Genomic DNA, 15,535 nt, shown 5'->3' on the forward strand with positions numbered 1-15,535 from the left:
GGTGCAGTTTGTGTTTGTGATGTCCCTTGTGGCTCAGTGCCTGATAGGCCAGTGCTGGTCAGGTGTGTGCAGTTTGTGTTTGTGATGTCACTTGTGGGTCAGTGCCTGATAGGCCAGTGCTGGTGATGTGGCTGCAGTTTGTGGTTGTGATGTCACTTCTGCCTCAGTTCCTGATAGGCCAGTGGTGGGCACGTTGTTGCTGGATTTACCTGTCAGTTTACTTCTGCCTCAGCACCCCATAGTCCCACAGTATGTTCATGTGTCCTCTTTGTCGATTTGATGTCATTGTGCCCCTGTACCTTATAGGCCAGCAGGAAGCACATGGTTGCCGTGCGGATGTGAGTTCACTTTTGCCTCCGCGTCTGATAGGCCCCTAGCAGGCAGAAGGTTTTACAGCTTCGTTGGAAATCACTTTTGCTCAGTACCTGGCTGAGAGCACAAGAAGGATCTTATTGCCAGCAATAATACTTAAAAACTTAGAAATATGACTCCTGCTGCTCATTACCAGTACCCAAGAGCAAACAAAACAGAACAGATTATTTTATCTGTTTGGCTCCCCAGACAGAACACAGCGAGGTTCCCATCTGGTGAGCACTGGCACTGGTCTTGCATGCCTATGTTTATCGGCTGCGGGCTCCCGGAGGTCTACTTCAATGGGCACAGCAAATGCCCTGGGTGTGGGAGGACCCAGAGAAGGCAGCTCGACCTTTTTCTGCAATAGTAAAGGGACATCCCATTTGTTAGGGGGGTGTTCAAGTATTGTTACGACAGATATTTTAGCCAGGGGATAGAGAACGGATATTGGGAAAAGGATAGGGAATTGGCAGACTGAGATAGAAACCGACAACGTTGACGAGTAGATCCGAATTGGGGTTATAATAATACAAATGATTGGGCAGCATGTGAAATGGCATGCCAAAATCTGGTTTTAGCTATAAGAACTGCCGGGCAAATGGGTGTTATCTCAGAAAAGGTACTAGCGTTAGCAAAAGTCTGAGGAACACTCAATTTTTGAAACAGTCTGCTTGCAGCAAACTATGCTCTTATGCTATGGAGGGATGTCTGTGGAAAATGTTAATGAAAAGCTGGCAGCGAGCGTATTGGTCCAGCAAGCAGCACCAGATATCCACGAGTATTTCAGAAAACATGCTCCCGGGTGGCGGGGAGAGAATTTACAGACGATACTATCGTTATCAACTTTCATATACGATGGAAGATCAGCAAAAGAAAGGAAGGAGAAGGAAAGGCGAAAGCGGGAGGAAGTGAGTATGTTGGCAGCAGCGCTGGGAGGAATTCCAAAGATGAAAGGAAAGGGAATAAATGTGAGTGGATGAGGTCAAAGAGGAAGAGGGACCAGAAGAGCAGGAATGGGTGTAAAACAGCACCCGCCTTTCCTGGGAGGCTGAACAGGGATTTGAGCCTGTGATTGCTGATTTGATTAAGAATGGAATTATAGTACAATGTACTTCCCCTTGTAATACCCCTGTATTGCCTGTGAAGAAACCAAAACTGGACCCAAATGGGGAACTGGTATACCGCTTTGTACAAGATTTGCAAGCAATTAATAAAATAGTGGATCTACCACACCCTGTGGTCCCTGATCTGATCCAAGTCCTTACGGAAATTCCCTCAGATGCAAACTGTTTTACTGTTGTGGATCTAACGGCAGCTTTCTTTACTATACCAGTCCATGAAGAGTCACAGTTCCTCTTTGCCTTTACTTGGAAAGCACAGCAGTGTGCATGGACCAGACTGCCACAAAGATTCATGGATTCTTCCACACTGTTTTCGAGAATATTGAAAAGAGATTTACAAACGATTATGCTGTCAAAAACCATCCCTAAACTGATACAATATATAGATGACTTGTTGATTGCGAGTACTGATTGTGATATTTGTTAGCCAGATAGTAAAACATTGTTGTGTGCCCCAGCGGAAAAGGTGCATAAAGTCTCCCTTGCCAAAAGGCAGTTGTGCCAGCAACAAGTTAATTATTTGGGAATAATAATTCGGTCAGGAGAGAGATTGATCTCATTGGAGTGAATACAAGCAAGCCAGGAAATACTAGTCCTTCAGATGAAAAGGCAGGTTAGGGCCTTTTTAGGTGCAATAGGATTTAATAGGTATTGGATACCCGGATTTAGTGAAAAAGCAAAGGTATTAACACAGTTAACTAAGGATAGTGAACCAGATTTAATGGTGTGGACTCCAGAGGTGGAAAAAGCATTTAAGAGTTAAAGCAGGAAGTTATGGAAGCTCCCGCTCTAGCTTTACCGGACTCTGGTAAGCCCTTTGTGTTATATCTGAATGAACGAAAGCGAATCACAAGCAGTGTGCTAGTTCACAAAACTGCCCGGCGCTGGCATGCGATAGCTTATCAGTATGAGCTAGTTTTGCTCACTGAACCAAATGTAATGTTAGAACAGTGTGATACGCTAAACCCAGTTACTCTGTTACCAGAAATACTGCAAGCTAAGGAAAAATTATTTCACAGTTGCTTGGAAACAATAGATTTGAGGCTGACTGTTCTGCCTACTGTGGAAGAAGAGCCCCTGCACAATCCGGATTTAATATTGTTCTGTGATGGATCATCATACTATGAAAAGGGTCGAAGGGTTGCTGGGTATGCAGTAACTACGCAATGTATATATAGTGCTGGAAGCGGGATCCCTTCCAGGACATTTTGGGGCTCAGGTGGCGGAATTGATAGCCTTAACCCGAGCATGTATTATAGCCATGAGTAAGACTGCTAATATCTATACGGACTCCAAATACGCTTTGGGAGTGATATTTGCAACGGGAATAATTTGGAGAGAAAAAGGGGTTTTGACCGTGGCAGGACATCAAGTAGCCCTCCGAGATCAGATTGTAGAGTTATTAAGGGCTTTGGAAAAATCTCTGCAGTTAGCAGTCCTGTATCAGAGGGCTCACCAACGAGACGCTTTGGATATAACTAAGGGAAATAACCTTGCTGATGCCACAGCAAAAGCAGCTGCCCTACAACCACTGCCTACCAAACTCGGGCCACGAGAAGAAATGGTAATGACTGAAACTATAGAAGAACTGGAGGAAGAACACCAAGCAACACCTAAGGAAGAGGTAGAAGGATGGAAGCGTTTGGGAGCAGAACAAAAAAAGGGGATATGTTTTTTGTAGGGAAAACCGTTGCTCCCTAAGATCATGTTGATAACACTAGTAAGAGAACTCCATGGACAGATGCACGGGGGGATGTTGTATTTAGACAACGACATTTCCCACTCATGGGCAGCACCAGGTTTGACTCAAACAATTTTACAAATAACGAAAAAGTGTTTAGTATGCATGGAATACAACACTAAATCAAAGCTAGAAGCTAAAATAAAAGGAGGGCGTCGTTAGGCTTGGATGCCGTTTCAAAAATTACAAACAGATTTTGCAGACATGACCCTGAAAGAAGGACAGAAACATCTGTTAGTCATAGTTGAACAATTATCCCGTTGGGTGGAAGCATTCCCAGTCAGGAAGGCTACAGCCCAAGCGGTAGTAGAAGCCTTACTGAAAGGTATCATACCACACGTTGGGGTACCGGAGGAAATAGATTCTGATAAAGGAGCTCATTTTACTGCTGAAATACTAAAAGCAATATATGAAACACTGGAAATTCAGAGAAGACTACGTACACCTTATCATCCTCAATCCTCAGGGCAGGTAGAAAGGATGAATCATATACTAAAAATGAAGTTAGCCAAAATTTGCAGGGAGACTCAGTGGAAGGGGACAGAAGCATTGCCATTAGCATTATGGGAATTAAGGCGATGCCTGGGCCCAAGCCATGGGTTGACCCCTTTGAAATTTTGTTTGGCAGACCAGGTAGGATGCCAGGAACTTTTGTGCCAGCACATACCTGCCTTTTGGCAGGAGATGAAGCTGTTACCCAATACGTTATGTGTCTGCAGAATAGTTTCAAGAATAAGAGATATACAGCTGTAATTACCCAATCTCTGCCTTTAGGAGATTACCTCCATCCATACTGACTGGGAGATTATGGTGTTGTAAAAACTCATAAAACCAAAACCATTTACAACCAAACTGGGAGGGCCCTGTACCGGTGTTATTGTGCCCTTATTCTGCTCTTAAGGTTGCAGGTAAAGAAACCTGGATTCATCACTCCCAAGTAAAGGCGGCCCCCAGCACTGCGACCTCCTCAGAGGCCATTCCAGTTTCTTGAGCATCTGCTGCAGAAGAGGGAATACCTGTGCAACAGCAGGAAAACCTCTTCAAGAAAAACTGTATTTATTTGTTACACTCTGTAATTATTTTGTGCTATGTGTTTAAATGTGACTTCTGGGTCATTTCTGTCTTTTATAGCTATTACAAGTTTAACCCTAGGCTGGGAAAATAATCGCACTGTACAATTTATGACTAAGGTCTCACAAGTAGGGAATGTGTCAGAATGTTGGTACTGCCTATACCAGCCTCAATCCCTGGACACCAATTTTGGTTGTCTAGCAGAGCCTGTTTCTGCTTTGGGCTGCTATCAGTCCAGTTTGACATATTTACACCCTAGGGTGCCAGATTTTTGGCAGCAACCCTTTAAGGCACATTCCTATGATAAAGCTCCATGGCATGTCAACATGCCTTAAAAAATCTACAAATAGAAGTGAGCTCTCTCTCTCAATTAGCCATCCAAAATCGATGGGCTTTAGTTTACCTGTTGGCCACATTTGTTTTTATGCAAACAAATCAAAACAAACTGAATATGATGTAAATGTCATTCAACGACATGTTCGTACCTTCCATCGGATAGCCAAAGAGCAGTCCCTGTCCAGTAGCCTAGCAGCAGAGTGGTCGTGGTTGTGGTCATGGCTACCAGATCTGGGAGGGTGGACCAGATGTGTTTTAATAATTTTAATGTTAATTCTGGCAGTAGGAACTGTGCTTTTCTGTTGTATCTCATGCATGGGTCAGATACGCCTCTCGTGTGTAAGGGGATAAAAGTATAGACCAGCATAACATTGGAAGCAGGCATGCATGAAATAAAAGGAGGGAATGTTAAGAAAATTTCCACTATACTCTAGTTTTGCAGAGAAAGAACATGCAAGGTCACAGCGCCCTGCAAGCAGAACATCTTCTCTGACCTTGCCTTAGCCCTGTTTATCGTACAAAGTTGAAGAACTGCGAAGAAGCCAGTTTAACCCAGCCAGCAGCACAAAAAGTTCTTCAAAGGTAACACCAAAGGAGGTGTAAATTAGCAAATGAATACTTATAAGATGGATCAAATAAGGCTGAAATGGAACTACTTCTTACTGTATCATGGCAAGGGGATTGGTAGAACTGAGAATTGTGGCTAGATCTGGTTAGTTATGTAAACTAAAGTGTTGAATATGTAACAACTTACTACTGCTTAAAAGTGGTAACAGAAAGCTGCTTGGGTCCCTTCTTCTGCTCTAAGAGGCACCTTATTGCTAGCAGTAAAACTTTAAAATTTAGAAATCTGACTCCTGCTGCTCATTACTGCTGCCCGTGAACGCACAAAAGAAAAAAGATGATTTTAACACGAGTGACCTCACAACCACAAACTGCTGCCACATCACCAGCACTGGCCTATCAGGCCCTGTGGCCCAAGTGACCTCGCAACCACAAACTGCTGCCACATCACCAGCACTGGCCTATCAGGCACTGAGCCAGAAGTGACCTCACAACCACAAACTGCAGCCATATGCCTGGTGTTATGGACAATTAGGCTCGCTGGCCACTATAACAGGGTCTGACCCTAGGTTCCCGCTGAGGCAAAAGTTCAAAGTCAGAATGGAACAACACAAATTTTAATGATGCACGTACAGTAATTACAGCTCGAGCTGGGTGTCTCTGAAGAGAGACCCCGAACAAAGAAATCCCTGGGCAATTATACCCTTACAATCTAAATTCCCACCCTCATGCGATAGTTTGGACCAATATTAATATTTAGACCTGGGGTTTTCCCCTTCTTCATTGGGTTCCTTCATTGTCTCTAGGCAGGCTGCTTCTTATCCTATTTTCAAGGTTGCAGCTTCTGCTCTCGGTTTTAACTTCTTTATCTTCCCGCCTTGAGCCAGCTCTGGGGCCCTCTTTCCCATAACTAGGTAATATCTAGGAGAAAGTTCACAGCTTGCGGCCTAAGACTTCAGCAAATTCAGCTACTAATGCTAAGCAAGTTATGCTAAGCGATCAACTCTAGACAGCTTCAGTGCAATATTCTTTAACAACTATTTCCCCTCGCTATCTGCCAGGAACCCACAAAAGTCTGGGAGACTCAAGGCCGTCACAAATGACAGGAGACACCAACATGTGTTTGGGCAGTATATGCATTTCCGTTGGACAGTAGTGTAATGAGAGCTACGGGCTGAGGCACCAACCTCTACCCTGGAAGTGGTCACAGCAGAAGGGAATGGCTCCCATCCAAGGAACCTGCAGTCAGGAAAGTACTGCCACTCCCCATCTCCCTCCCTGTCCGCTCACATTTCACCCCAGATGAATTCCCTCTCAACACAGGAGGAAGAAAAAAAAAAGAAAAAAGACAACATTGTAAAATTTCCCATGCACAGCAACACTACTTTATTGTCTGTCAAGGAAGCAACAAGAATGGGACATTATTTCCCTTCCCTTCTAAACCATGCAATTTAATTGATTTAATATCCTCTCTTCCCTTCTGCTTTCCACCAATATTCTCATTGCTGTGTTCCTCTCAGGGGTTACCTAATGTGCAGCCTACTATTTCCCATATTGACTTTACTACTTTGCAGAACCAGCAGTGTGTTGTACAGAGGAGTGCAAAACTGCTATGAGCTCTGGGTACAAGCCAGAGCATTCCTGACCACTTTTCTGAGGGCCTCCCTGACCTCCCTGTTCCGCAAGCTGTAGATGAGAGGGTTGAGCAGGGGCGTGAGGACGGTGTAGAAAAAGGAGAAGACTTTGTTGAGCTGCCTCAGAGGGGCTGTTCTGGCTATCAGGTAGACAACGGTGAGGGTGCCATAGAAAACCGTGACAACGGTGAGGTGAGAGGAGCAGGTGGAGAAGGCCTTCTGCCTGCCCACACTAGATGGGATCTTCAGGATAGCAGCTCTGATGCACACATAGGATGCCAGTGTGAATAGGAAGGGGGAGACTACATCCAAGAGAGACAGTGTGAAACCTAGTAGTTTGACAACACTGGTGTCACTGCAGGTAAGCTCCAGCAAAGGGATAAAATCACAGAAGAAGTGGTCCATTGCCTTGGGGCCACAGAACCTTAAGCGGGATAAGAAAAAAGTGGCTACTGTAGTGAGAAGGAATCCCAGTAGCCACGATGCTGCTGCCAGCCGTAGAGAGACCTTCCAGGTCATGAGACTTGCATAGAGCAGGGGCTGGCATATGGCCAAGTACCGATTGCAGGCCATGGCCGTGAGCAGGAAACACTCAGTAGCTGCAAAAGAACCAAAGAAATAGAGCTGAGCCATATAGTCATGAGCAGAGATGGTCCTGTCCCCAGCCAGGAAGCTGGCCAGCAGCCGGGGCAGGATGGTGGAGCTGTAGCAAGTCTCCAAGGAGGACAGATTGCCCAGGAAGAAGTAAGTACATGGGAGCGTGCAGATGCTGGTCTGCCACCACGAGCACAACAATGAGGATGTTCCCAGACACGATGACCAAGTAGATCATAAGCAAGAGGAGGAAGAGTGGTGTCTGGAGTGAGGGGACACTCTCCCAACAGGAGAAACTCTACTGGTGATGTGCGGTTGTCCCATTCCCCTTTCTCCATGAATCACCGCAGGTCCCTCATTCCTCTTTTGCCAGCAAGGCAACCTACAAGAAAGAGGATTCATTTCTTTCTTTTGTTCTTGTATAAAAGAATTGTGGAGGAAGTTTCTGTCAGAGAAAACACGGACTTTGGCCCTTCTCTGACTGTGTTTGTGTCCGCTTTATGGCCTCCAGGACTAGGGAAAGGAGAGAATATGGTTCTCCCGGAGACTTAAGCCGTGTATCTAAAGAGAAGCCCCTTCTAGGGGAACCACAGAGGTGAGCTGCTCCACGGAGGTGCTCATTTCCTGCTTGCGGGGGGGGTTAGAGGAGAGCAAGCATTCGCTCAGCCTGTGACAGGGTCTCTCCTACACCTGAAGTTATTCTGAAGAGCAACCACAGTCCCTACCAGGCAAGAAATTCCCTTTATGTGAGCACATCATGCCAGAAGCCCTTTCTCCCCAAAGGAGGAGGAGGGGCACTGCACCAAGCAGCTGATTTCAGCTCTCTGAAACACTTGTCTTGGAAGGGACAGGCTGCATGCTTCCTTTGACAGTGTGTGGATCAGGAGTTGACATCAATGGCATCGTGCAGCATGACTGCGTGAGAGGGCTCTCAGAGAGCCCCCCCCCCACAGGCTTGAGAGAGACAAGTGAGATAGATGTGAGAGAAGATGGACACCTGAGCTGATCAGCCAATATGGGCAAGAGAGATTTTGAGCAGGGTGGAAGAGAAGAGCACAGGGAAGATCATTCGCTTTGTGTAGTTCCCCCCTCAGCAATGGTTTCTGAGGGCTTTGGGGCTGCCTCGCGGTGCAGCCCAGCAGCTGGACCTCAGCCCTGACAGCTGTACTCGCGAGGCTCCCTGAGCAGCTTTGCTGGGAGCAGGGGTGGGTGTCTCCATGGTGAGTGCTGGGTGAGATTGGGAAGAAGCATTGTTCCCCTCCTGTTAAAGGCAGATGCCCAAGATATGCCCAAGGGCTACAAAGATGATTAGGGGATTGGAGCATCTCTCTTATGAGGAAAGGCTGAGAGAGCTGGGCCTGTTTAGCCTAGAGAAGAGAAGGCTGAGAGGAGATCTTATCAATGTGTACAAGTATCTGAAGGGAGGGTGTCAAGAGGATGGGACCAGACTCTTTTCAGTGGTGCCGAGCGACAGGACGCGAGGCAACGGGCACAAACTGAAACACAGACAATTCCATCTGAACATGAGGAAATACTTTTTCACTGTGAGGGTGACAGAGCACTGGAAGAGGTTGCCCAGAGAGGTGGTGGAGTCTCCTTCTCTGGAGATATTCCAAACCCGCCTGGACGCAATCCTGTGCAATGTGCTCTAGGTGACCCTGCTTGAGCAGGGGGGTTGGACTAGATGATCTCCAGAGGTCCCTTCCAACCTCAGCGATTCCGTGATTCTGCGATATGCCCGTGTGCATGGCCAGGGAATTCCCTGCTGGAGAAACACAGCCCTCTACCTGGATCCCACCTCCCAGCTGAGGTGTGGGTGCCCCCGGCAGGGCCCTGGGGTGGCCCAGGAGCAGCAAAGGCATAAAGTCTAACTCTGCACCCACTGGCAAGCTCACCAGCACTCTGCTCATCAAACAAGGGAATCGAGGAAATGCGTAGAGGGAAGAGGGAGATGGTGGGGGAAAGGCATGCAAAAAAGGACATGCCCGTACCATTCTTGCCCAGAGGTGCCACCATGCAAAGCCTCACCAGCTCCAGAGGAACAGACCTGACTCAGAAGACACAACACAAAGCTGCAATCCTCAGGATGATGTGACGACCTCTGTGCTGATTGTTCCTGGGAAGGACGATCAAGCTGAGGTCTCAGCTCCTGTCTCTTCCCCACCATGTCCTTCTCTTCCTTGAGCTCTCTGCAAACCTTGTCCCAGGGCTCAAGCATTGCTCTGCCCTTGCCATCTTCTTCTAGCAGCTCCTGTGGCATGTGTCCAGCAGCACATGCATGCCCCCTGCTCTCCACACTGTCCTGGGGTTAATAGCACTAAGGAGTCTCTGAAGGATAAAGCTGCAGCTCGTCTCTCCCCAGGGACTGCAGAGAAAGAACAGTGCTTAATTGGCAGGAGAAAGAAACCTCTGAGCTCCTGGAAACTTTGAAAACTCCTCTGGCATGTGGCTCTCCCCATAACTCTCATTCACTCAAACTCTGGGACATGCCCCTTTGAAAAGGAAACTGAGGCAGAGAAATCATCAGGACTCCTCCAAACTCCTGAGGAAAAGTCAGGAGGAGAGATCCCATGCATGGGCTTCCCCTCACCTCCCTGCAGATGACTGTCTGTTCACTGACTCTCTCAGGTTTCGAGAGCCCTGATGGCCTGAGCTGGTCCCCCAGCCTCCCATGATGGTCAGTGGGAAGGGAGAGGCCGAGTCACAGGCACTTCCTCCCAGGCATGCAGACTTGTGCTGTGGGACAGGGTGAGCCCCCCCCTTCCCTTGGGTGCCAGGCTCTGCGCCCTGAGATGCAGGGGCCTGGCAGGTTGGGGGCTGAATGGAGTGGAGCTATGGATATGTCCCCCCCGGTTTGTGTCCATCTCTTGTGTTTGGGAGATGCCCATGAGCCTCCATGGCTTCCAGCATGTTACAGGGACCAGTAATGGGAATCACATTTGCACTGTGTCTCAACTGTATATTGCAATTGCAATATTCTGCTAAGTTTAAGTTAGACGTGTGTTGTGATTTCAGTATATAGCTGTATCATTCTGCTAAATTCAAATCACATGTAATGTCAAATGTCTTCAGATATGTACATTTGATACTAAGCATTACATCCTCTCTGCATGGGAAAAGTAAGAGACCCTGGTCATAGAGTATTGGACTCTGGGAGTGGGGCAGGGTGGAAACAGAGCGTCCCAGGCCCTGCCGGCATCCCCATCTGGCAGAGCCCACTTGAGCTCTCGCCAGACAGCCAGCAGCATCGGGAGGGAGCCTTCTCCTTCCGACCCCTCCACGAAGTGCTTGATAGAGGCCCTGGTGGGGGAAGAGCTGGCGGTCCCCAACAGCCCCCCAACGCCACGCTGCTGGCCACACTGCCTGCCTGCCTTGGGGCAGCACAGCTCACCTGCACACATCTGTGCCTGCACAGCGGGGAACACCCCACACGCCTACAGGGCTGCCCAGTGCCCCGGCACCGCTGGACACCAGTCCTGTGGGGTCCACAGTCCCCACATTGGCCAGGCAGAGCTGCTGCTGACCACAGGGGAAAGGGGAACAGTGGGGCAGGGTGAGCAGTCCTTCTCAGGGCCCTGTGGCTGGGCCAGGGAGGGCTGATGGCTCTGGGGCTGGCTGGGCTCTGGATGCTGCTTTGGCGTCAGCTCCGTGTTGGGAATGTCAGGGTTTCACCCTTTGCAGGGAGCAACCTGCGCTGGGGCCATGAGCGGGGCCCTATCTGGACCCAGGCGATGTCCCACTCAGAGGCAGAGGAGGACGAGGAAGCGTGGGGATGGCCAAGGGCTCTGTCCCTTGCCCACCAACAGAGCAGCCTGCAGGACAGGTAGAGACTGTCTCTGTGCCCACGGTCTTTCTGTACATGGAGTCGCAGAGGAGTTTTGGTGGGAAGGGACCTCTGGAGGTCTCTAGTGCAACCTCCCATGCCAAGCAGGGCTGGTTGGAGCCCTACGGTCTTTTCTGGTGATCACTGGACCATGCCTGACACTGGTTACCATCCCCAAACCTGCTCTGCTCCTCTTGGCCGGGCACTGCAGGATGGCACCTCTCGCCAGTGGGTCACTGCCCTGCCTGCCTTGCCGCCACACTCGGCTCCCAGATCCCCTTCCCGTATGCAGCAGCTCCGCTCTTGCTGCTCCTGACAGCATACTCTTTGTAGCAGCAACCCAGTCACAAATGGTGCATAAACACTTGAGCTGTGATACAGAAAGCCCTGCTCTCCTAACTGCCCATCGTAAAACCAGACCCAAGGGGCTGCCTTCACTTTTTCATCCAGATAACACGCTGTGCAGTGTAGCTGCATAGCAGGTCCAAACCCAAATCACTCCTTCCATATTTAATCTGGCTGTCAAGCAAGAGTTGCTGTATGGGGACCTTTTGTGTCCACAACCTTCTCTGGGATCTGCTTGCATCCACCTTTCTTTGCCAATGCTTTTTTGACTGCAGTGCATAGGTATGTCTGAGATAGAGATGGGGAGTCAGGTCAGCAGGATGGGGACTGGGTTGGGTGAGGGCCTGAGAGGTGCAGGGCCAGGCACAGGCATGTCCACAGCATAACTCAGGCCAGGCCCAAGGACAAGGGCAGCAGCTCCCCGGCAAGGGGGAGGAGGCCCCGCAGTGACACCCGTCACTCTGTCTCCCCTGCTCTTGTGTCCAGCAGATCCCCCTCCCTGTCTGCCTGCAGACCCTCCATGCCCACCCCGCTGACCAGCACAGCACGAGAGCCCTGGCCCTGCAGCCCCTCCGGCACCTCCTGCTGCCGCAGGGACAGAGCAGCCTGCCCCGAGCTGCGCCACAGAGAAACCTGTTTCTCGTTCTCATTTTCCATCGCTGAATGCTGCCCTGCTTTTCTCCTGGGACATCCCTGCTCCCCACAGAGCCTTTCCCCACATGCGAATGTCCACGCTGGCCTGTCCAGCCCTGCCTGCACCCTTCCCTGGTGCTCCCCGCAGGGCCCCACGCTGACACTGCTGCTCTGCAGCGTGAGTGAACTGTGGGACCATGGGACCACAGGGGAACTCCTGACTCGGCACTGGCCATGCTGCTCAGGTGGCAAGAGGGCCCAACCACACAGGGATCACCACCACTGACACTGCTGGCACGTGCCTGTGATCATGGACAGTGCTCAGAGTGACCCCAAAGTGTCTGCAATGGCAGGAGATGTGTTTGGGTGGGCACTAACTGTAGCCTGTGGTGTTTCACGGAGGGTGCACGAATCCCTCTCCAGTCCCCCTTCCCGGTCCTCCAGGGTCCCCACTGCCTCTCCGCGGGTTGCAGAGCCTTCCTTTCCCTGTGCATACCTGGATTTAGTGCTGTACATTCTGTTTACTCCACCATGGACTGTCTCTCACTTTGTGAGGCTCCACTCACTGCCCACCCCCAGGCACACATTGTCCCTGGAGATCCCCTGAGCTCTCCTTGGGGGCTCAGATTCCCCTCCAGAAGAGTGGCCATCTGCCATCAGCACTGTCACCTGTGCGATAGCCCTGAGTGGGCAACTCAGAGACCATTCTCCATCTCCACTGGCACTGGTCACTGAGGAATGAGCCCCAAATCCCATCCGTGGTCCCTAACAGATCACTTGGAGACTCTGAGCTTGTCCTCCAGAGCCCATGGAGTTCACAAGCAGAACAGCAAGCCCTTTTGTCGTGCAATCCCTTGGGAGTATTCTTGACTCCCCCTTCTGAAGAAAGGCCAGACTTCAGGCACATCACAGAGGAGATCCCCTTTTATTATAGAAATGTTGTTCTGGAGACCAGCTCTGGCATAAAGGTGCCCAAAGCCTGCTCCTGCCTGTCTTCACAGGAATGCACAGGGAAGCACAAGCCTACCACCACCACGTTAGGAGAACGCTTAGCCCATATAGCCACACCAGAGCACAGCAGGATCAGGTGGAAATAGGGAGAATAGCCCTGAAAGGAAAAAGTCCTGCTGGCTTTGCTGCATGTGTCTCCAGGAAAGCTGCTGGTCCCATGCAAAGGCTGCAACCCAGAAATTCCTGCTGTGGCAGTGGGGGGATGGTTGTGAGGAGCACAGGCTCTGTCCCCACAAGCTGTGTCTGGACTCTCCTCCCCTCCCCTCCTCTCCGCTCCTGCTCTGCTTTGAGTGTTGGAGCAGTGTAGAGGCAAGGGACCAACGCACAGTGACAGCTGGCTGCCAGCCTTGCAGAAGAGGGCAGTGGAATCACAGTGTGACTGTGGCCAGGGGAGCTGAGCTCTCCTAATGGACATGGGACCCATGGTCTCAGCCCACCTGTGCTCATCCGAGCCTGACTCTGTTCCCCTGAACTCCCTCAGTGTCAGTGCCGAAAGCGACACTGCAAAGGGAAACTCCCCTCATTGCACTGGGGACATCTGAGGGAGCTCAGACTAGCGGGCTCCGAGGTTCCCCCATCTCTGCTGATGAAGGGGGAAGCCTGGCTTCCTGCTTCAACACGGTCTCTGTGTCAGATTCAGATGAGAGTTTCCTGAGAAGGGGTGGTAGGAACCAAAACGATTGTTCTTTTAACAATGATGTAAAAGAGAAAAGTAGGAAAGAAAGACCAGAACACAGAACCTTGATGCCAGATACCCTGCTAATGATGAGTGGATGCACATGGGACAGTTACTGGTGCTGACATTGTCCCAGTGGAATCAGTTTCTTCAGTGCCTCCTTGAGCTCCTTGTTCCGCAAGCTGTAGAGGAGCGGGTTCAGTGTTGGAGGCACCACCACGTACAGAACTCCAACCACCAGATCATGAGCTGGGGATAACATGGAGGGGGTCTTCAAATGGGCAAATACGACAGTGCTGACAAAGAGGGAGACCACAGCCAGGTGAGGGAGGCACATGGAGAAGGCTTTGTGCCGTCCCTGCTTAGAGGGGATCCTCAGCACGACTGTGAGGATCTGCACATAGGACAGAAGAATGAAAACAAAACACCCAAAGAATAAACAGGCACTAAGCACAATAAGCCCAACTTCCCTGAGGTAGGAGTCTGAGCAGGAGAATTTGACGATCTGGGGAATTTCACAGAAGAACTGCTCCACCGCATTGCCTTGGCAGAGTGGTAGAGAAAAAGTGTTTCCAGTGTGCAGCACAGCATGGAGAAAACCACTGCCCCAGGCAGCTGCTGCCATTTTGACACAAGCTCTGCTGCCCATGAGGGTCTCGTAGTGCAGGGGTTTGCAGATGGCAACGTAGCGATCATAGGCCATGACTGTGAGAAGATAATATTGTGCTGAGACCAAAAAGACAAGCAGAAAGATCTGAGCAGCACATCCTGAGTAGGAAATGGCCCTGGTGTTGCTCAGGGAATTGGCCATGGATTTGGGGACAGTGGTGGAGATGGAGCAAAGGTCCAGAACAGAGAGGTTGAGGAGGAAGAAGTACATGGGGGTGTGGAGGTGGTGGTCACAGGTGACAGCAGTGATGATGAGTCCGTTGCCCATGAGGGCAGCCAGGTAGATGCCCAGGAAGAGCGAGAAGTGCAAGAGCTGCAGCTCCCACATGTCAGCAAATGCCAGGAGGAGGAACTCAGTGGGGGAGCTGCTGTTGGACATTTGCTCCCTCAGGGCCCACGGGGACTATCCAAGGAAGAGGAGACAGTGAGAAGACAGGAGACAGTTTTGTATGAGCAAAACTTTTGCATAGAGCCCCTCCAAACATACACATTATCTCTCCTCATCTTGCCAGGACCGTCACTGAGCTCCATGGCTTGAGCTCCCCTCTGTGCTGCCTCAGTGTGCCGGGAGGAGCAGGGGCCTCTTCCCATGGGCTCCAGAGGGGGCAGTCCTGACCCACAGCAGTGGGGACATGGGAGCACAGGTGACTAAACTTTCAAAGTCACAGTTTTAGTCAGATTTCATCCACTCATATAGTTGAAGGGCCAAAGGATTCACTCTGTCTTTAGTGCAGAGCGAGGAGAGCTGGCATGTCCATCAGTCTTGTTCCCAGCTGCCCTGTGCTTGCACCTCTGAGGTGGAGGACATTTGCACTCATGTTACCAAAAAAGAAATGACACTGCTGAGAGCAGAGGAATTGAGTTTCAAAATGCAGATCACCAAGCCCGGGAGCCTTTCTCAGAGTATCTGAGGAAGGTCTCAGCACTCCCCTTTTAGCCAGGAAGACATCGGGGTCATGCTAG

The 15,535-nt window shown here is 50.1% G+C and overlaps 2 protein-coding genes across 2 annotated transcripts; both read right to left on the reverse strand.

The window, feature by feature from the left end:
• Positions 1-6,797: 6,797 nt before the first annotated feature.
• LOC136996349 (olfactory receptor 6B1-like) lies at positions 6,798-7,653 on the reverse strand. The gene is given in 2 exon segments (XM_067317278.1): positions 6,798-7,568; positions 7,570-7,653. Coding segments are annotated over 2 exon segments (855 nt in total).
• A 6,362-nt stretch (positions 7,654-14,015) lies between these two features.
• LOC136996350 (olfactory receptor 14C36-like) lies at positions 14,016-14,951 on the reverse strand. Its single transcript, XM_067317279.1, has one exon. The coding sequence runs from the start codon at positions 14,949-14,951 to the stop codon at positions 14,016-14,018; it is 936 nt and encodes a 311-aa protein (XP_067173380.1).
• Positions 14,952-15,535: the final 584 nt, after the last annotated feature.

This window comes from Apteryx mantelli, unplaced genomic scaffold (genome assembly GCF_036417845.1).
Source record: "Apteryx mantelli isolate bAptMan1 unplaced genomic scaffold, bAptMan1.hap1 HAP1_SCAFFOLD_34, whole genome shotgun sequence".
Lineage (NCBI taxonomy): Eukaryota > Metazoa > Chordata > Aves > Apterygiformes > Apterygidae > Apteryx > Apteryx mantelli.